The sequence below is a fragment of the Pongo pygmaeus genome, chromosome X (genome assembly GCF_028885625.2).
Source record: "Pongo pygmaeus isolate AG05252 chromosome X, NHGRI_mPonPyg2-v2.0_pri, whole genome shotgun sequence".
NCBI classification, from domain to species: Eukaryota; Metazoa; Chordata; class Mammalia; order Primates; family Hominidae; genus Pongo; species Pongo pygmaeus.
This window is the reverse complement of record NC_072396.2, coordinates 89,821,052-89,841,449: the sequence shown is the minus strand read 5'-3', so window position 1 is coordinate 89,841,449 and position 20,398 is coordinate 89,821,052. Positions and strand designations below refer to the sequence as shown.

General features: G+C 38.4%; 1 protein-coding gene across 5 annotated transcripts in view; it reads left to right on the top strand.

Moving 5' to 3' along the window:
* The window catches only part of CHM (CHM Rab escort protein), a 181,126-nt gene that overhangs the window by 11,585 nt on the left and 149,143 nt on the right, over nucleotides 1-20,398 (top strand). For all 5 annotated transcript variants that reach the window (XM_054470660.2, XM_063660582.1, XM_063660583.1 and 2 more), the window contains one exon: nucleotides 8,963-9,029. In XM_054470660.2, the coding sequence (XP_054326635.1) occupies nucleotides 8,963-9,029 (67 nt within the window). The remainder of the gene's footprint in view (nucleotides 1-8,962; nucleotides 9,030-20,398) is intronic.

Sequence of the window (20,398 nt, the reverse complement as noted above, 5' to 3'; positions counted from 1 at the left end):
GAGATTCCTCTGCACAATAAAATTTGGTCCCCACAATCCTTTATTTTAACCTGAACTTTCCTTTCCATTAATCCCAGGTCTTGAGATAAACTCAACAAATTGTCAGCCAGAAAGTGTTTAAATTTGCCTATAGCCTGGAAGCACCTCCCCCCCCTCCACCAGCTTTGAGTTGTCTTGCCTTTCTGAACCAAACCAATGTATTTCTTAAATGTATTTGATTGATGTCTCATGCCTCCCTAAAATATGTAAAACCAAGCTGTACCCCAACCACCTTGGGCACATGTTCTCAGGACCTCCTGAGGGCTGTGTCACGGGCTGTGGTCACTCATATTTGGTTCAGAATAAATCCCTTCAAATATTTTACAGAGTTGGCCGGGCATGGTGTCTCATGCCTGTAATCCCAGCACTTTGGGAGGCCGAGGCGGGCGGATCATGAGGTTAGGAGATCCAGACCATCCTGGTTAACACGGTGAAACCCCGTCTTTACTAAAAATACAAAAAATTAGCCGGGCATGGTGGCGAATACCTGTAGTCCCAGCTTTTTTGGGAGGCTGAGGCAGGAGAATGGCGTGAACCTGGGAGGCGGAGGTTGCAGTGAGCCGAGATCGCGCTACTGCAGTCCAGCCTGGGTGACAGAGCGAGACTCCATCTCAAAACAAAACAAAACAAAACAAAACAAAACAAATATATATGTATATATATTTTACAGAGTTGAACTCTTTTCGTCGACAGTATCTTCCACTGTTTCTCTCATTTTACCATCCAACCCTGTTATTTTGAAGCAAATCCTAAATATCATATCATTCTATCTGTATATATTCCAACATATATCAAAAAGTGTAAGGGCTCTCCTTTTTAAACATAACTACTATTTTGTTTAACACGTGCTTAACACTTACATCACATGCCCTCCTTTGCATCTTCAGTTTTTTCTAAGGCATCTATCCATTTTGTTTCTTTGGTCTTGTGCTCTTCCTAGTTTAGTTTTCTCATCTGAAATGATTTTTTCTTTAATTTTTTAACTCCATTTTTTCAAAGTGTTCCTGTTCTCTAATCACCTTACTTTTGAGTTTTTCTAATTTTGATTCATGTTGTTCTCTCAGAGCTGCCACCATTTTGTTAATTTCTTTTAGCACATAATACCATAATTAGCTATGTTTTTCATCTAATTTGTGAGGCTTTCTGACACTTTTATTGTCTATTGGGATATTTTTTTGTTCCTTATTCCCTTTTTTCCAATGTACATTGAATGTGGTTCAACTGACATCCTTTTGTGTTGCTCATTTTTAAGTGAAAAATGTTTTCCCTTTGTTTTCAATAGGAAGGAGGGGCCAGTAAAACTATTCGAACTGTTTTGCTGTAGACCTCTCTTCTGTGTTTTCAGGAAGTAATCAAACATGTAGCCTGAAATCTGCTGGCTCTGTTACCCTCCCCTAGTTTTGTCTAGACCTTCTCTTTCCTTTGCCTCTATTTTCCCCACTGAATTTGGATTAGGTTCCCAGCAGTTAACTCCTCAGTGCAGGAGTATCCCCTCATTCATAAGGTGAAATCTGCAAAACCCCTTCCCAGTTTCTGCTGCTGTTCTCAGAATGGTCTGCCAAGCTTCCAGTGAGTGCCTGATAGCACTTTTGGGGTTTTCTGTCTCTCAGGGCTGTAACAGTTTTTTTGATCTTCTCTTCATTTCCTTTTGCACACTTTCTTTTTTTTTTTTTTTTTTGTTAGTTTTGAGACAAAGTCTCGCTCTTGTCGCCCAGGTTGGAGTGCAATGGTGCGATCTCGGCTCACTGCAACCTCTGCCTGCCAGGTTCAAGCGATCCTCCTGCCTCAGCCTCCCGAGTACCTGGGATTACAGGCACCTGCCACCATGCCTGGCTAATTTTTGTATTTTTAGTAGAGACGGGGTTTCACTATGTTGGCCAGGCTAGTCTCGAACTTCTGACCTCAGGTGATCTGCCCACCTCAGCCTCCCAAAGTGCTGGGATTACAGGTGTGAGCCACCGCACCCGGCCTGCACACTTTCTAATACCATGTGGGTGTTATAGCTATTGGTGGCTTGTAACTACCCACTTCTATTTTGGGGTTCATGATGATATTGTATCACCTTGCTTTGTTATGGACGTTGTCCCTGGGAGTTCGGTTTGGATATCCTGATTGTACTGTCTGTTTTTATGGGAGTTATGGGGGAGATTCAACAACTGCTGCCATCTTTACAGAAGCCTCTTTTTATCTTTCACTTTATCATTTGCTCAAGAATAGAGGTCAAGTTGTTGACCTAGCATAAACATTCACTTTTCAGAACTTGAAACAAACCTTTGGGTCACTTATTCCAAGCCCTTTATTTTATCTAATAAGGATATCTATAAGGAATCTGAATTCCAGAGGTTAAGTGACTTGCGTGAGGTCACAGCTATTTAGTATCCACCTAAAAACAGGAAGCCAGTCCTTCTGATTCTTAATTCAGTACTCTTGAATACTGAAACTCTTTTTATTAGCCATTCCTAAAGGCTCACACCATAGTGAATTTTTAAAAATTAAAATAAATTTTCCAAGTTAATGTTTTAATGAGTAGTATATTTTTCAAAAAATTCTAAAAATTACATGGCTATAAATACACATTTTGTTCCATGAGGAAGGAGTTCAGAGATTTTAAATTACATTTACTAATGTTTAGTATTTTGTGGGGAGGTTAGAGTGAATAAAAATAATTGTCAATTTAAAAATGATATTTTTACCTTTATGTTGTGGTAGTTCCCTAGGCTACTTCATTTGCAATTTTTCCCTTTTTATGGAAGCCACTAAAAAGTAGACTTAAGATGTAAATGTTTAATATAGAATTTAAGATAGGGATCAACAAAACTACTTAAACCTGGGTTGAAATTCAGTTTCTGCTTAATTTTGTGATGTCATTATTTTGAGTGGCTGCAACATGAATTAAGTATGTAGTTTCACCTTTGCATTCATTGCTCAATCAAGTTTTCCTTGCCAGCAATTCTGTTTTTCCTAAAAAAGAACTTACTCTTTACTAAAGCAGTCACAGTAAATTTTCTAGTTCTATGTAATTTTCTTTCCATTCTGGTCTTCACTGGTTATAAATAACACATGGAATGACTTTCAAGGTAGAAAGCAGAAATCCATTTTGAAATGTTCTATAAAATAAAGAGTGATTTATGGTTTCATATGATTTGAGCTGAAAGTACTTGGGCTTTGCCAGGTCATCAAAGTCCTGTCAGGGGAATCTATTATTTATTGTTCGATATGCTGGGAGTGGTATAAGTACTTTATTTTATGTTTATCTTGTGTAAGCATAGTGTTAGGAAAAATCAATCCCAGATACTAATACATTTTAAGAATATATCATGGGGAACTAACCTAAATGTTATAGTTGTAAAGATGAGATTTGACATTAAGAATTTGGATTAAAGGGGGATTTTGAAAAATGAATGAATAATGGTTTCATCCCTGTAAAAAATCTTAGGTGAGGTTCTTGGGTCCTGATTTTAGCCTAGCTCCTTCATTTGATAATGAAACATCTCTATTTCATCTAGACAGGTTTTTAGAAAATTGCAGAAAGCTGGTACCATACATATTAGTGTATGATGATATAACATTCCATAAGCTGCTAATTTTTTTTCTAGCTGCCACCTTTGTAACAGAACCTCAACTGTGAAAGTCATGATGGAGGAAACCTCAGTTTCCCCCACTACAACTGTTATGAAATGGTAATTTAATACCTAATATTTACCTGTGTTTAATAAAAATGACTTGCCAAAGTTGTTGTCTTGCATCAGAATTATACATGCTTGCTTATAATACTGTGGCAGAGCAAGTTGTTTGGTACAGCCTCTCTAATGAATGTAATAATTATATTTAATAATGCGAAATGTTTAAATGGTATTAAATGTTGATGAACCTCTATAGTTTACATAAAGAAAAGGTTATTGGACTTTTTAAAAAATGATTTTAAGTTGCTAGATCTTTGAAGTTAACTTAAGTAAATAGTAAGCAAGTGATATCTTTTTTTTCCTTCAAATAACTAATCTTATTGAAGGAGAAGGAAGAGGAGGGAAGAGAAGCAGCATTTGTTGAATGTCAGTGACATGCCAACAGCCACTGTGTATAATGTTTGATATCGTTTTGTACCTGTTCCTGCCTGCACCCATATGAGATGTATTATTAACTCCATCTTACAGCTGAAAACATTGTACCTGTATATTTGTGCTCACACATTTTACAGAGTGTTTCTAGTGGAATGCTGTATGATTTGACCCTCATCTAGGTTATCTGTTTCTAGCTCATGTCTGGCTTTTCCTCGTGGGAGAGACTGTATAGTTCAAAATAAGCACATACATGTTTCATCTAAATGCCTCACAAATATGTTGTGTGATCTTGAGTAGTTATTCACTTTTTTAAGTGTTGAATTTGAACAGGTGTTATTTTGAAATTAATCAAGATTTTAAGTGCTATTAAAATTGAGCTTAGAAATATTAATTTAAACAAAACAGTCATTATTTTACTCAATTAGCAATAAGACCAAAAACTTTTAAGTATGCACTTAGAAATATTAATTTAAACAAAACAAGCAGTCATTTTATTATTTTACCAAATTAGCAATAAGATCAAAAGTTTTAAGTATGTAAACTTTTCCTAAATAAAATTTTTTTTTTTTTTTTTTTTGAGACGGAGTTTTTCTCTTGTCTCCCAGGCTGGAGTGCAATGGTGCGATCTCGGCTCACCGCAACCTTCGCCTTCCGGGTTCAAGCGATTCTCCTGCCTCAGCCTCCCGAGTAGCTGGGATTATGGGCACGCGCCACCACGCCTGGCTAATTTTGCATTTTTAGTAGAGATGGGGTTTCTCCATGTTGGTCAGGCTGGTCTCGAACTCCCGACCTCAGATGATCTGCCCACCTCGGCCTCCCAAAGTGCTGGGATTACAGGTGTGAGCCACCGTGCCCAGCCCTAAATAATTTTTAAAAACCATGAAGCATAAAGCTCCAGTTTTATACAAGTTTATCCTCCTTGCTTTGACTACAGTTTTTATTTTTATTTTTTGAAACCCTGATTTGACCATGATCTGGCTAAAGTCCTTTCAAGACTCCCTATTCCTCAGAGGTTCAAGTTCAGATACTATAATTTGGCTTCCACCTCTGGAAATTTTTAAAAATTTTGTTTTATGTTGGTAAGAAGACTTGACATGAGATCTCTGCTCTTAACACATTTTTAAGTGTACAATACAGTGTTGTTAACTATAGGTACAATGTTGTAGAGCAGTTCTTTAGAAATTATTCTTCTTTCATAACTGATACTTCATGCTAGTTGATTAGCAACTCCCCATTTCCCTCTCCCCCAAACCCATGGCAACCACCATTCCACTTTTTGATTCTGTAAATTTGCCTATTTTTAAATACCTCATATAGGTGGAATCATGCAGCATTTGTCCTTCTGTGACTGGCTTTATGTTTGTTGCAGCAATGTTCACAATGGGTAACATGTGAAAACAGCCTAAATGTCCATCGACAGAAGAATGGATAGAGAAATGTGGTATATCCATATAAGGGAATATTACTTGGTTATAAAAAAAAGTAATGAAGTACTGATCCATGCTGCAACATGGATAATCCTTGAAAACTTCATGCTAAGTGAAGTAGGCCAGTCCAAACACTTTTTTTAAAGCATCACTTTTTGGTTCTCCCTTCCTTGAACTTTGCCAGGAATGCTCCTTTCCACTTTCCTTTTTCCAACTTCTGCACTCCTCAGTTAGGGTTGTTAGAGACCCTGAAAGACCCAGCTAATTTCTCCTGTTCTTTGGAGCTTTCCATGACCTTCTCTACAGAGGGAATGTTTCTTTCCATTGTGTTTCTATGACAGTTTTAAATACACTTATTATTTTAATCTCTTTAAATTCTTGTTACATAGACTCTGAGCTCTAACAGGCTAGGGATTATCTTGCAAAAAACGTATGGCAACCTCTCACTACCTAGCACAGTTTGTTTTCTCTCTCCCTTCCTCTCCCCTTTCCCCATTTTCTTTTTCTCTTTTTCTTTTCTTCAGCAAATATCTATAGAGAACCTACTACATGCCTCCTGTATCCTGGAAATTCTGTTTATTGAATGGGTGGGAAGAAATACGAAATCTTGGCCAAGAAGACATTGTTAACTGTATTATTAGTTTGCTATTTTAGTCATTCTAAGCATGAAGATAATAGGCCCTTGCCATTTAACATTAGAACAGCTTATGAATTTCACACTTATGGGAATGTTTGGATGGAAGTATTAAGAAAAAACACAAATGATAGTCATTTTGGCTTTATGTAATTTGGACTCAAATCATGTTCAGTATTGAAATCCATTCTTGGCTTTGCTTTAATAGCAGAGATTTGACTTCTGACATTGTTGATCACAGCCATGGAAATAACCACGTGTATAACTGCCTACCCTAAGTAACAGTTATTTTTGGGCCAAATGGAGGCGAGTAGTTTTATTATTGTTCACCATTGGAGTTGGCATCTGGTGAAAATAGGTGTATGTTTGGGGTAGTGTTAGATGGAAATAATGCTTCTAAAGTATCATTCTGAAGGATAGTGAGAGTAGATAGTGTTCATAGGGCAAGTACCCTTGCTAATAACAGGACTGAATTCTATGAGGTAGATCATGATATTCTCATTGATAGATGAGGAAACAAAGGCTCAGAGAAGTCAAGTGACTTATCTGAGGTTGTGCAGCTAGGTGAGTAGCAAAACCAAGATTCAAGTCTAAGTCTGTCTGATTGAGACCATGCCTGTTTCATTTTGTTGCTGTGTTGTCCTTAAATCTTCATTTTCAAACTTGCATCCAAGTTGGAGATAGTGAATTATCATGGTAATTTGAATTGGGAGTATGGAATTACCAAATTACTTGGTATTTGGCAAGTTATTTAACCTTTCTTAACCTATTTCCTCACATAGATAATACTGCTTGCCTCCTAGGATTATAATGAGGAATAAATAAGATGATGTATGTGAAAATACAGTTTGAAGGATAAAACCCTATACTAATATTTGGTGGCATTGTTATTAATGCTGTGATTATTACACATAACAGCATTAATCTTTAACATACTAATTCTGCTTCCTGAGTATTTCTTTGCCATTATCCTTTTAACTAAGCTGCTTATCAGCTTTTAAAGTACCATAATGACTGCATTTCACTAAAAAGGAACGTTATTTCTTTAAGTGTAGCAAAAAGTTCAGATGGTCTTGAGAGTTCAATAAGGGTTTTAACTTAAAAACTGCATTTAGCTATTTAAAACTTTCTCCTTTTCTCTCTACTCCAGAAATTCTTATTTTGTTTACTTGAATTATATCTAAAGTTAAGCTTGGAACTTTATGATGGCTTGTTTTCAATGATTGATATTTAATGGTTATTTTCAGTACATTTGTTAGAACTTCTTTTGTTTTGAACCAAGCATTATATGCCCACAAAATGTTCAACACTGGAAAACTAGTTCCTCTGTGAAGGCAGGCTGGAGCTAGTGTTTAATATGGATTTTAGCTAGAGATTGACTATATCAATTGTTTCCATATGCATATTGCTTTTTATATACAGAAGATGACTTTCCCCTTTCTTGAAATCCTTGATGCTTAGTGTGTAGTTTAAACCCTTGCCAAAAGACTGGTGCTGTTTTTTTTTCCACTAAGTAAAAACACGAGAGGATCAGGATGTTTCATCATGGTGAAGAAGTTCATAGTAGCACTATAGAATTGCACTAAACTTTTAAAGCATGCTTTATTTTTATAGCTAATATAAAAAATACTAGCTTCTATCAACATGGTAGATCATATGACAAAAATTTTTGAAGAGTCTGGAACTTACAAGGTATTAACTATCAAATAGAAAACTTGAATTTTTAAAATCATAAAACATCATTATCTTTGGCAATTTTTAATTTTTTGTTGGTGCTGGTAGAAGTAATATATATATGTCTTTTTATGATAATCAGCTTTATGGTATGATTAAGTTTGATTCCAAAGCAGTAATGTTTTGTCTTTATACTGCTATATTGGTCAAAAGCAAAATAATGTATCTTGTAAGCGGCCCCTTTCTAAACTAGCTGACATATTTCTTAAGCTAAAAAATGTGTGCCATTCCCCCTCAGAGGCATTGTGGCTTTGGAGTTATATCTGGGTTTAAATTTCAACTCTAGATCTTTTTTTTTTTTTGTTTTAAGCATTGGGCAGAAAGTTAAGATATTCATGTCCCAGTTCTTTTTCTTCTTCTCTAAAATGCATATGCATATGGTTATCTCTCAGTGCAATTGGGAGACTCAGATGAGCTAGTGTGTGAACATGGTTTTTAACTGAACAATATATAGTAGTTACAGTTGCTCATTGATGGTAATTTACATACAAAAAGATTGTAAGTACTTTTAAAAATTATTTTTTCTTGCCAAATTAAGCAGAACTGCTTTTTAAAAAAAATCTCTGGCTGGGCGCGGTGGCTCATGCCTATAATCCCAGCACTTTGGGAGGCCGAGGTGGGTGGATCACAAGGTCAGGAGATTGAGACCATCCTGGCCAACATGGTGAAACCCTGTCTCTACCAAAAATACAAAAATTAGCTGGGTGTGCGGCGCATGCCTGTAATCCCAGCTACTTGGGAGGCTGAGGCAGGAGAATCACTTGAACCAGGGAGTCGGAGGTTGCAGTGAGCCGAGATCGCGCCACTGCACTCCAGCCTGGTGACAGAGTGAGACTCCGTCTCAAAAAAAAAAAAAAAATGTCTTCCACATAATAAAATTTTCAGTATGAGTGGTATATGTTTAAGAAACATCTTACAGTATAATTAATATAAACTTCATAATTCTGAATACAAGCAAGGATGGGTCTCTTTGGTTAAACTGTTTTATACAGCAATGGCATGAATTGAACATTTTATGTAAAATATATATATTTCTACATTCTAAATGATACAGGTGTGTGTTTTTGTAGGTTTGCCTGAATCCATCACTGCAGCTGCATGTTCAAGAAGTGGCCGGAGAGTTCTGCATGTTGATTCGTGAGTTTATCAACGATAGCATTTAATACTTTCTAAATATCTCTATACAAGATTAAAATTTACATAAACACATATATGTCTGTACATATGTACATGTATGTGTATATCATACATAAACTTAAGTTAGAAAAAAGATTGGAGTTGTTTAATTTTAACCACTAATATGTGAAATATATAGCATACAAGTTTTACTATTCTGTGAAATAGTGATCTTTCCTTTGAGAATAAACCAAATGCATCATTTTATTTTTCTCATGAGTGATTTTGTTTAAAATAACAAGTAATTCTCCAAGAGGCTTGGAAACCTCATGCCTGCCCCTTTTCCTACATATGTGTGTGGGTATATACAACCTATATATGCTATTGTATTTTAGGCTTCATATTCGATGGTTGTAAAAGTCAGCCAATAGATTTTGAGTATTATTTTCTTAAACTTCATCAAAATTAAACTTAGAAAGTCTTAACTAGGAAAAATATCTACAATGATGTTTTCCCTTTCTTTCTTAAATGTGATGATAAACAGGAGGTTGATGGAAAACTCAAGTTTAAGATAAAGCATGGGTTAAATCTCTCCATTTCTATATCCGCCCACAACAAACCCCTAATCTCCCACCTTTCTATTAAGTGCTTTTGACTATTATATCTTGGCACTTTAATTCTTCATTGGATAGGAATAGAAAGAAGAAACACACTTTTTATTTTCTGTTAGATATTAACTACAATATTTTTCAGAATGCTACAATATAAAAAAATTAGATTTGTCATAGCTTATAGTGTCTTCCCATAGGTTATCTCATTGTAAATATGTAGGAATCCAAAAAGTAGCATGAGTTCATCTTCTTTTAACCTGTTCTAAATTCATTTTGAAAGCATACTCTGTTATAATAGCTAAGATTTGGGAGCAACTGGTTGGAATTTCTAAATTGGATTCAGTTTTCATACACGTCCTACCTTTGTAATTTGCTTTTACTATTTCACTATTGTATGCACGACTGCTTGTGTTAATCTCTCAGTTCAGTCTTTTTGACATATCATGGATTTACATGTCAGAAAATCTGCTACCTTGGGCCAGGTGTGGTGGCTCATGCCTGTAACCCAGCACTTTGGGAGGCTGAGGTGGGCGGATCACTTGAGGTCAGGAAGTCAGGAGTTTGAGACCAGCCTGGCCAACATGGTGAAACTCCATCTCTACTAAAAATACAAAACTTAGCTGGGCTTGGTGGTGCATGCTTGTAATCCCAGCTTCTTGGGAGGCTGAGGCAGGAGAATTGCTTGAACTTGGTCCGGTGGTGGAGGTTGCAGTGAGCCGAGATTGTGCTACTGCACTACAACCTGGGCGACAGAGAAAGACTGTCTCAAAAAAAAAAAAAAAAAAAAAAAGAAAATCTGCTACCTTGAAAGCCCAGGTACTGAGACAGTATGCTCTAAAATATTAATTCAGATATATTTTTCATGACCTTATTTAACCTAAAATTAAAAATAAAATACTTGCTTCTCATTTCTCAAAGGTAGAATGATAGTAAAAGTTATTGTTTGTTGAGCTTGCACTTGAGTTTGTTGGCCTTGCTTACACCTTCAGCCTCATCTCTTGCCACTTCAATCTTTAGGTGTAGACACCAGCAATGCTGAAATTTGCAATAGCTGAACATACTGTAGTCTTTACTCCATCTTCTCACTTTTTGTCTGGGATTTGCATAGGTATCCCCTCAGCCTGGATTGCCTGTCTCTACCCCTCAGCCTGGCTAACTTCTATTTGTCTTTCAATGTTTAGCTTACATACCACCTCCTCAGGGAAGTCCCACTTCCTTAAACCCCACTGGATATGTGTCACAACTCTGCCCAGGTTTTTATAACACTGTATAAGAGTGCCATGGCATTTATCATACTCTTAATCATTCACTTCCCTGTCTTCCCCACTACCCTTTAAGCTCTTACATCATAGGTCTTATTCATCTTTGTATCTCCAGCACCTAGCACAGTTGCTGGTATACATTAGATATTTGATGGATGGATAAGTACTAATACATATTTGTGTGTATGATTTTTTTTTGTTAATGGTTAGTTTGGTGACGTATAATCTTTATGTCACACACATTTTGGATAAATAGCTGTTAGAGATGTAATCTGTGGCTAAAAATTAAAGTATGCAGTCAGTAACCTTGACTTTTAGTGTCATCAAGTTTTTACACTATCACTATTCATTCATTTTTATTGAGAATCTTTGTGCAAGGAATTGTGCTAGATGTTAAGAATGCAAAGATAAATAAAAATACACTGACTCACAATCTAGTAAGGGAAGTAAGGAAATAGACACACATGCTATGCTATTTGATGGAGGTATATATAAGGTGCTATAGGGGGACAACTAACTCAGTGAGAGGGCTTCCCATATGAGTAGGTACCTTATCTCAGGTTCTAAGGACAGGTAGGATTTCATCGGATGAGATGTACTAGTAGGGGTTGGAGCTGGGAATAACATTTTGGACAGATGGAGCAACATGTACAAAGGCTTGAGAGATGAAAGAGAATGACGAGTTTGGGAAACTACACGTAGTTGAGTATGACAGGTGCAGAGAATATACAATTAAGTACAGGTTGGGGTGGAAAGTTGAGGGTACAAAGGTAGGGCTCAGGTCAAAGAGTTACTTTATCTTATAGATATTAAAGAGCTATTAAATGCTCTTAAGCAGAGGAATTAAATGATCAGATGTGTGTTTTAGTACTATACAGTAGAGAGTTGGTTGGAGAAAGCTAGGCAGACTTGCTAGGTGGCTGTTTGCAATGGTCTGGTTTACGGATGATGAACTGAATAAGCTATTGGCAATCAGAATGAATAAAAGGTAGAAGGATTTGAGGTTATAGCAAGAATTTTTGGTGGTGGATCAGATAAAGTAGGTGAGGGAGTGGAAGGAATTACAGATGACACCAAAGATTCTGGTTTGAGCCATTTGGTGGATGGTGGTGACAATTTCATTTACTTACGCGAGGAATTCAAGAGAATGTTCAGACTTAAGGATAGAACTGGGGAAGGGAAGATAATGTGTTCAGAATTGAAGATGTTGAGTTTGAGGTACCAGTGACATACCTTGGTGAAGAGATCCATTCATCTAGGGATGTGTATGTGTTTGTGTATGTGGGTATGTGTATAAGGAGCCTGAGTGGAAGATCTAGAGCTGAAGAGATTTGGGCATTATTTGTGAATAAATGGCTGTTAAAACCTAAGAAGTGAATAGAATCATCCTGAAAATGCATATAGTGAAACACAAAACAGGCAAGTATAGAAACCTATATATATATTATATATATAGGTCATATATATAATATATATATATATGTAGGTCCCACCTCCCAGAAGCAGCTACTGTTACCTTTTATACATTCTCCAGAGCAGTAAGTTACAGAAAAATATGTATTTATAATGTGTATGTTAGATTTGGTATAGAAAAATTATAAGATAGTGAGCAGTTAACACCAAGGATCTCTCATGTTGCCTTTTTATAACTGTATCTACCTCCCTCCTCTGCCACTCCCCTGCCTTCAGTTCCTAACCCCAGTGACCACTAATCTGTTTTCATCTCTATTATTTTGTCATTTCATGTATAGAACTGTACAGTTTGTAAACTTTTGGCATTGGCCTTTTTCACTCAGCCTATTTCCCCAGAGATCCATCCAGGTTGTTGCATGTATCAGTAGTTCATTTGTTTTTATTGCTGAGTGGTATTTCATATTATGTATGTATCACAGTTTGTATAAGCATTCCTCTGTTGAAGGGTACCTGGAGTGATTCTATTTTTTGGCTATTACAGATAAAATTGCTATGGGATCATTTATATAGTTGTTTTGGTGTGCGTGAACGTAAGTTTTTATTTCTCTGGGATAAATTTCTAGGAGTACAATTGCTGGGTCGTATGGTAATTATATATATTTAGCTTTTTAAGAAATTGCCAAACTATTTTGCAGAGTTCCTATACTATTTCTTATTAACAGTGTATGAGTGATCCAATTCCTCTGCATCTTTGCCAGAATTTGGTGTTGTCACCTTTTTTTGTATTTTTGGTAATTCTGATAGGTGTGTAGTGATATCTCCTTATTTTAATCCACATTTTCTTAATGGCTAATGATCTTGAACATTTTTCATGTGCTTATTTGCCATCTGTATATCTTCTATGATAAAATGTCTTCATGTATTTTGACTATTTTCTAATTGGATTGTTTGTTTTACTGTTGGGTTTTGAGTTCTTTATGCCTTCTAACCAAATACATTTTTAACTTTAGTTTTTCTTTTGATAATTGGTTTCCAATTTAATTACACTATTGTCAGAGAATGAGCTCTGCATGACATCAATTATTTGGCATTTTTTAGAATTGCTTCATGGTTTGGAAGTATATGGCTTCATGTGGCTTGTTGTGTTTTTTCTAATTGTTGGAGCTTTATATGTTAGATTAAATTTGTTAATGTTATTGTTTGAAATGTATGTTATCTATTAATTGAGGAGTATATTAAAATCTCCTATCCTGATTGTGGAATTCTTATTTTTCCTTGCAATTCCAATTTTTGCTTTATATATTCTGAGTATAGATAGGGGCATACAGGTTTAGAATTGTGATATCCTTGTGTAATTACTCCATTTGCCTAGATTTTTTCTTTTTTCTAGCTTTTTCGTAGCTTTTTTCTTTAAAGACTATTTTGTGTGATGTTAATGTAATGACATTAGGTTTCCTTGTTGTATTAGTCTGTTTTCACACTGCTGATAAAGACATACCTGAGACTGGGAAGAAAAAGAGGTTTAATTGGACTTACAGTTCCACATGGCGGGGGAAGCCTCAGAATCATGGCGTGAGGCAAAAGACACTTCTTATATGGTGGCAGCAAGAGAAAATGAGGAAGATGCAAAAGTGGAAACCCCTGATAAAACCATCAAATCTCGTGAGACTTATTCACTACCATGAGAACAGTATGGGGGAAACCATCCCCATAATTCAAATTGTCTCCCACTGGGTCCCTCCCACAACATATAGGAATTATGGGAGTACAATTCAAGATGAGATTTGGGTGGGGACACAGAGCCAAACCATATCATTCCGCCCTTGGCCCCTCCAAATCTCATGTCCTCCCATTTCAAAAGCAGTCATGCCTTCCCAACAGTCTCCCAAAGTCTTAACTCATTTCAGCATTAATCCAAAAGTCCACAGTCCAAAGTCTCATTGAGACAAGGCAAGTCCCTTCTACCTATGAGCCTGTAAAATCAAAAGCAAGCTAGTTACTTCCTAGATACAATAGGGGTACAGGTATTGTGTAAATAAAGCCATTCTAAATGGGAGAAATGTGCCATAGCAAAATGGCTATAGGGCCCATGCAAGTCCGAAATCTAGTGGAGCAGTCAAATTTTAAAGCTCCAGAATGATCTCCTTTGACTCCAGGTCTCACATCCAGGTCACCCTGATGCAAGAGGTGGGTTCCCATGGTCTTGGGCAGCTCTGACCCTGTAACTCTGCAGGGTACAGCCTCCCTCCTGGCTGCTTTTACCAGCTGGTGTTGAGTGTCTGCAGCTTTTCCAGGTGAACGTGCAAGCTGTCAGTGGATCTACCATTCTAGGGTCTGGAGGACAGTGGCCCTCTTCTCACAGCTCCACTAGGCAGTACGCCAGTAGGGACTCTGTGTGGGGGCTCTGACCCCAAATTTCCCCACTGCACTGTCCTAGCAGAGGTTCTCCATGAGCACCCCGCCCCTGCAGAAAACTTCTCTCTGGGTATCCCGGCATTTCCATACATCCTCTGAAATATAGGTGGAGGTTCCTAAACCCCAATTTTTGACTTCTGTACACTTGCAGGCTCAGCAACACATGGAAGCTGCCAAGGCTTTGGGCTTGCACCCTGTGAAGCCACGGCCTGAGCTTTACATTGTCCCCTTTCAGCCAAGGCTGGAGCTGCTGGGGCTCAGGGCACCAAGCCCCTAGGCTGCATACAGCTGGGGGATCCCCGGCTTGGCCCAAGAAACCATTTTCTCCTTGGCCTGCAGGCCTGTGATGGGTGGGGCTGCTGTGAAGACTTCCTACATGCCCTGGAAACATTTTCCCCATTGTCTTGGGGATTAACATTGGGCTCCTAGTTACTTATGCAAATTTCTGCAGCTGACTTGAGTTTTTCTTCAGAATTTTTTTTTTTTCTATCACATTGTCAGGCTGCAAATTTTCTGAACTTTTATGCCCTGCTTCCCTTATAAAACTGAATGCCTTTAACGGCACGTGAGTCACCTTTTTTTTAATTTTTATTTTTTGAGACAAAGGCTCACTGTGTCTCCTAGGCCAGAGTGCAGTGGTGCGATCTCAGCTCACTGCAAACTCTGCCTCTCGGGTTCAAGTGATTCTTGTGCCTCAGCCTCCTGAGTAGATAGGATTACAGGTGCCCGCCACCATGCCTGGCTAATTTTTGTATTTTCAGTAGAGATGGGGTTTCACCATGTTGGCCAGGCTGGTCTCAAACTCCTGACCTGAGGTGATCCACCTGCCTTGGCCTCCCAAAGTGCTGGGATTACAGGTGTGAGCCACCCCACCCAGCCCCAAGTCACCTCCTGAATGCTTTGCCGCTTAGACATTTCTTCTTCCAGATACCCTAAATCATGTTTCTCAAGTTCAAAGTTCCACAGATCTCTAGGGCATGGGCAAAATGCCACCAGTCTCTTTGCTAAAACATAACAAGAATCACTTTTGTTCCAGTTCCCAACAAGTTCCTCATCTCCATCTGAGACCAACTCCGCCCAGACCTTATTGTCCATATCACTATCAGGCTTTTGATCAAAGTCATTCAACAAGTCTCTTAAGAGTTCCAAACTTTCCCACATTTTCCTGTCTTCTTCTGAGCCCTCCAGACTGTTCCAACCTCTGCCTGTTACCCTGTTCCAAAGTCACTTCCACATTTTCGAGTATCTTTCAGCAACGCCCCACTCTACTGGTACCAATTTACTGTATCGGTCTATTTTCATGCTACTGATAAAGTCATATCCGAGATTGAGATGAAAAAGATGTTTAATTGGACTTACAGTTCCACATGGCTGGGGAGGCCTCAAAATCATGGTGGGAGGTGAAAGGCACTTCTTACATGGCAGCAGCAAGAGAAAATGAGGAAGATACAAAAGTGGAAACCCCTGATAAAACCATCAGATCTTGTGAGACTTATTCACTATCACAAGTACAGCACGGGTAAAACCTGCCCCCATGATTCACTTACCTCCCACCGGGTCCTTCCCACAACACACAGGAATTCAAGATGAGATTTGAGTGGGGGCACTGTCAAACCACATCAGAGTGATACATGAAGAAGTTTCTATTCCTTTAGAATAAAACAAAAAAAAACTTTTTCATGTATATATTGAAACTAAACTTCTAAGCTAATCAAAGTGTTTTCTCAAGCAATGCAAGGCCCACCCTTCTCATGTTTTTTGTTATGTAGCATTTTGGTGACACTTTGACTTTATACCTCTTTTAATCCTTATTGTTATTATGTTTGATTTTGTAAGTCAATGCTTATCTAGATTTGCCTTTTCGTACCAGTTTCTTTGCTTGCTCTTCATTCTGGCACTAATGTCCTGCTTCCTGAAGTTCTTTCACCCTGAGTCTGTTGTTTCACACTCTGTCTTTGTGATCCGCCCCTCTTGGCCACACAAAGTGCTGGGATTACAGGTGTGAGCCACCGCGCCTGGCCTATTTCATTGTTTAAAACATGTAAAGCATACTTGTTTTATAGTGACGCAGGATTTTTCTTGGCCACTTTGCCAACCAGGGACCTCCACAGCCGGGAATACCCCCACTGCCTGGGCCTCGCCTGGTCCTGGCAGTGTCTTGATTTCACCTTCAGTCTCAAATTACAGTTTAGTTAGTTCTGTAATTCATAGTGTTTTCCATCAGCATTTTGTCCTCTGGCTTCTTTTATTGCTCTTGAGAAGTCTGCTGTTAGTCTGTCATTCTTTTGTAGATGAATTCTCTTTTCCTTCTAATAACTTTAACATTCTCTTGTTTGTGTTTATAGTCAGGCAGTCTTGCTCTTAGCTGTCTAGGTTTGGGCTTTGTTTTTATTTATCCTGCTCAGGACTTGTTTTGCCACTTGAAATCAGATATTTTATGCCTTTGATTAGTAGGAAAGTGCCGATATATTTTTTTTAATGTTGCCTGTCTCTTATTCTTCCTTTTGGAAATTCTTAGAAATATATTGGATCTTCTCATTCTTTTATTCCTCATAACATCTCTTTCCCATTTCTTGTCTTTTTATTTTTGATGCTGTATTCTGAGTAATTTCCTCAGCTTTATCTTCTGGTTTTGAGTTTGCAAACTATGGCCCACTGGCCACTTGGTTTTGTAAGTAAAATCTTATTGGAACGCATATTTACACATTAACTATGGCAGGTTTCACACTACAAAGGCAGAATTAAGTAACTGCAACAGAGGCCGTGTGGCCTGCAAAGCCTAAAATATTTACTGTCTGGCCCTTTATAAACATTGTTTGCAGACCTCTTTGCCGGTTCTTCAATTCTCCCTTAAGATGTGTCTGATTTTAACTTAGCTATCATTTTTATCTCAATGGCTTTTAGAAGTTCTGTTTGGTTATGTTTTTTAAAGCTGTCATGTTCTTTGTGTTTCAATTTATTACATTGTTTTTCTTTTCTTTTTTTTTTGAGACAAAGTCTCGTTCCATTGCCAGGCTGGAGTGCAGTGGCACAATCTCGGCTCACTGCAACCTCTGCCTCCCGGGTTCAAGCAGTTCTCCTGCCTCAGCCTCCCAAGTAGCTGGGACTACAGGCACGTGCCACCATGCCTAGCTAATTTTTGTATTTTTAGTAGAGACAGGGTTTCAAAACATCTTGGCCAGGATGGTCTCAACCTCCTGACCTCATAATCCGCCCGTCTCGGCCACCCAAATTGCTGGGATTACAGGCGTGAGCCACCGTCCCTGGCCTATTTCATTGTTTTAAAACATGTAAAGCATACTTGTTTTATAGTGACGCAGGATTTTTCTTGGCCACTTTGCCAACCAGGGACCTCCACAGCCAGCAACATCCCCACTGCCTGGACCTCACCTGGTCCTGGGCCTTCCACTGGAGGTGACCCGCCCACTCAGCCTGCCTGTGTTGTAGATTGTACTCGAGTTTGGTGGTTCCCTGAGCTCTTTTCCCACGTTCAGGAAGAATGAGGATACACTGACAATTAGAAGGGTCTGGATGGGCAGAGAAGAATTTTATTGAGCGATGGAAGAGGAGAGGGGACTCCGGGTGGTTTCTGTCTCTCTCAGTATGGCTGCGTCCAGGGTTTTTTATGGGCTCTGAATAGGGGATTGTGTGCTGATTGCTGAGTATGCAAAGAAAGGCTAAAGCAAAGGCACCACTCAAAGTTGGGCATAGCAGTGTAGAAAAGCAATTAGGAAAGGGTAGATATAAGTGAAATAGGTGACGGGTGGGGATCAGTCAGAGGAAAGCACGCCAGACAGGAAGACAGGTTTTCAATCCGATCTGTGGATTTGACTTCTAGCTTGGCTTTCAGGCTTTAAACTGTCTTCAGCTTGGAGGTGAGGTTTCACTGCGGACCTGCCGCTGTCTGCCTAGGCCTTTGTCTGCCTCCTGCCACTATCAGTAGCCTCTTTCACATATTTCTATTATATTGCCAGGTAAGGTTTCAGAGCCCCGGCAGTGGGAAGTGGTCAACTTCTGGGTTGGTAAAAAGAATTTGCCAACAACAGTATAGGTTTGAAAAAGGAAAGTTTATTAGGAAGAACTCTGCAAAAGGTTTCAGCGGGGTGCCTCAGTGAGAGGACTGAGCATTCAGCCGTGGCTTTTTCCTTAGGGGTATTTATGGACCTTAAAGTGGGAGCTTAGGGTTGTAAAATGAGTTTCAACATGGCATTCCAGAGATGTATAGAAATTTTAGTTACTTATAAAAGTTGAAAGAGGCCTGGAATCAGATGTCAACTTTATATACCAGGGAAGTTTAATTATTTCTAAATTCCCTAGATAAGGAGTTTATCCTCCAAATGGCCTGTTTGATGGCCACCAGGTGGTCTTTGCTCCCTTTTAAATTCCTCAGATAAGGAGTTTTTGTCTCCGGGACCTGTTCAATTGCCACCAGGTGATTTTCACTTTCCTTACATACAATGTTTTTGGAGGGTTTAATATGATTTGCTATTTTCTCCCCAGCTTTAGGGTCAGTATTTTTCCTTCCTTTTCCCCCTGAAATGTTGAATTTTGAATTTCTCTTAAGTGGCACTTTGCCTGGAGGATCTCTATGTTTCTGCTGAGTGGTTTTGCGTTTTCTTTTGCCTCATCACTTACTGCTATTACTAGTGGTCTTAGTTTCCTATTACTGCTGTTACAAATTACTACAATTGTAGTGGCTAAAACCAATACAGACTTATTCTTTTACAGTTCTGTAGGTCAGAAGTTCAAAATGAGTCTTACGGGGACGAAGTCAAGGTGTAGGCAGTACTGCGTTAGTTTTGGAGGTTCCAGGGGAAAATCGGTTTCCTTATCTTTTCCAGTTTCTAGAGGTCACCTGAATCCTTTGGCTCATGGCCCTTCCTCCAACTTCAGAGTGCATCACTTCAGACTCTGCTTCTCATTCCATCTCCTTCTTCTGCCTTTGAATTTTTTACCTCCCCATTTTAAGGAACTTTGTGATTACATTAGGGCCTACCTGGATAATCCAGGATAATCTTCCCATGTGAAGATCCTTAATTGCATTAACAAAATCCTTTTTGCCATATAAGATAATATATTCATAGCTTCTGGGTATTAGGACTTGAGCATCTTTGGGGAGCCATTGTCTACCACCTTGGGCCAAAGCAATGTTTATGTTTATTTCTAGAATTGAGGGTTCCTGTTGTATGTGAGTGGTATAAATTAGAGCACTATATTTACTTGTGCTCCAAGTTTACAGTTACATATGATTCTCAGGAAAATTTCCCCTCCCTCTACAGTCATGCTTCAGCAGCATGACACCATGCACCTTGCTGTCTGAATATATATTCTCTCATACCTTTATGCCTTTTTTATGCTGGTCCCCATTGTACGTGAACAATTCTTTCTCCTCCTTCAGGACCCATCTAAAATACTGCTTTCTAGTGAGGCTTATTTGATAATCCCAGTAGTATCAATTTTTCTCTTTGTGCTTTCAAGTACCATGCATGTTTTTGTAATGTAACATTTTTCATACTGTATTATTGTTTATAGATCTCTTGGCCCTATTAGACTCTTAAAGATCGGGGATCATGTCTTATACGTCTGTATATCCTCAGTGCCTAAGAGTGCCTGGAATATAACAATCCCTCAATAAACCTTTGATAAATGAATAAAGTTTAAGAATATGTATATGTGCCAAGCCACTGTG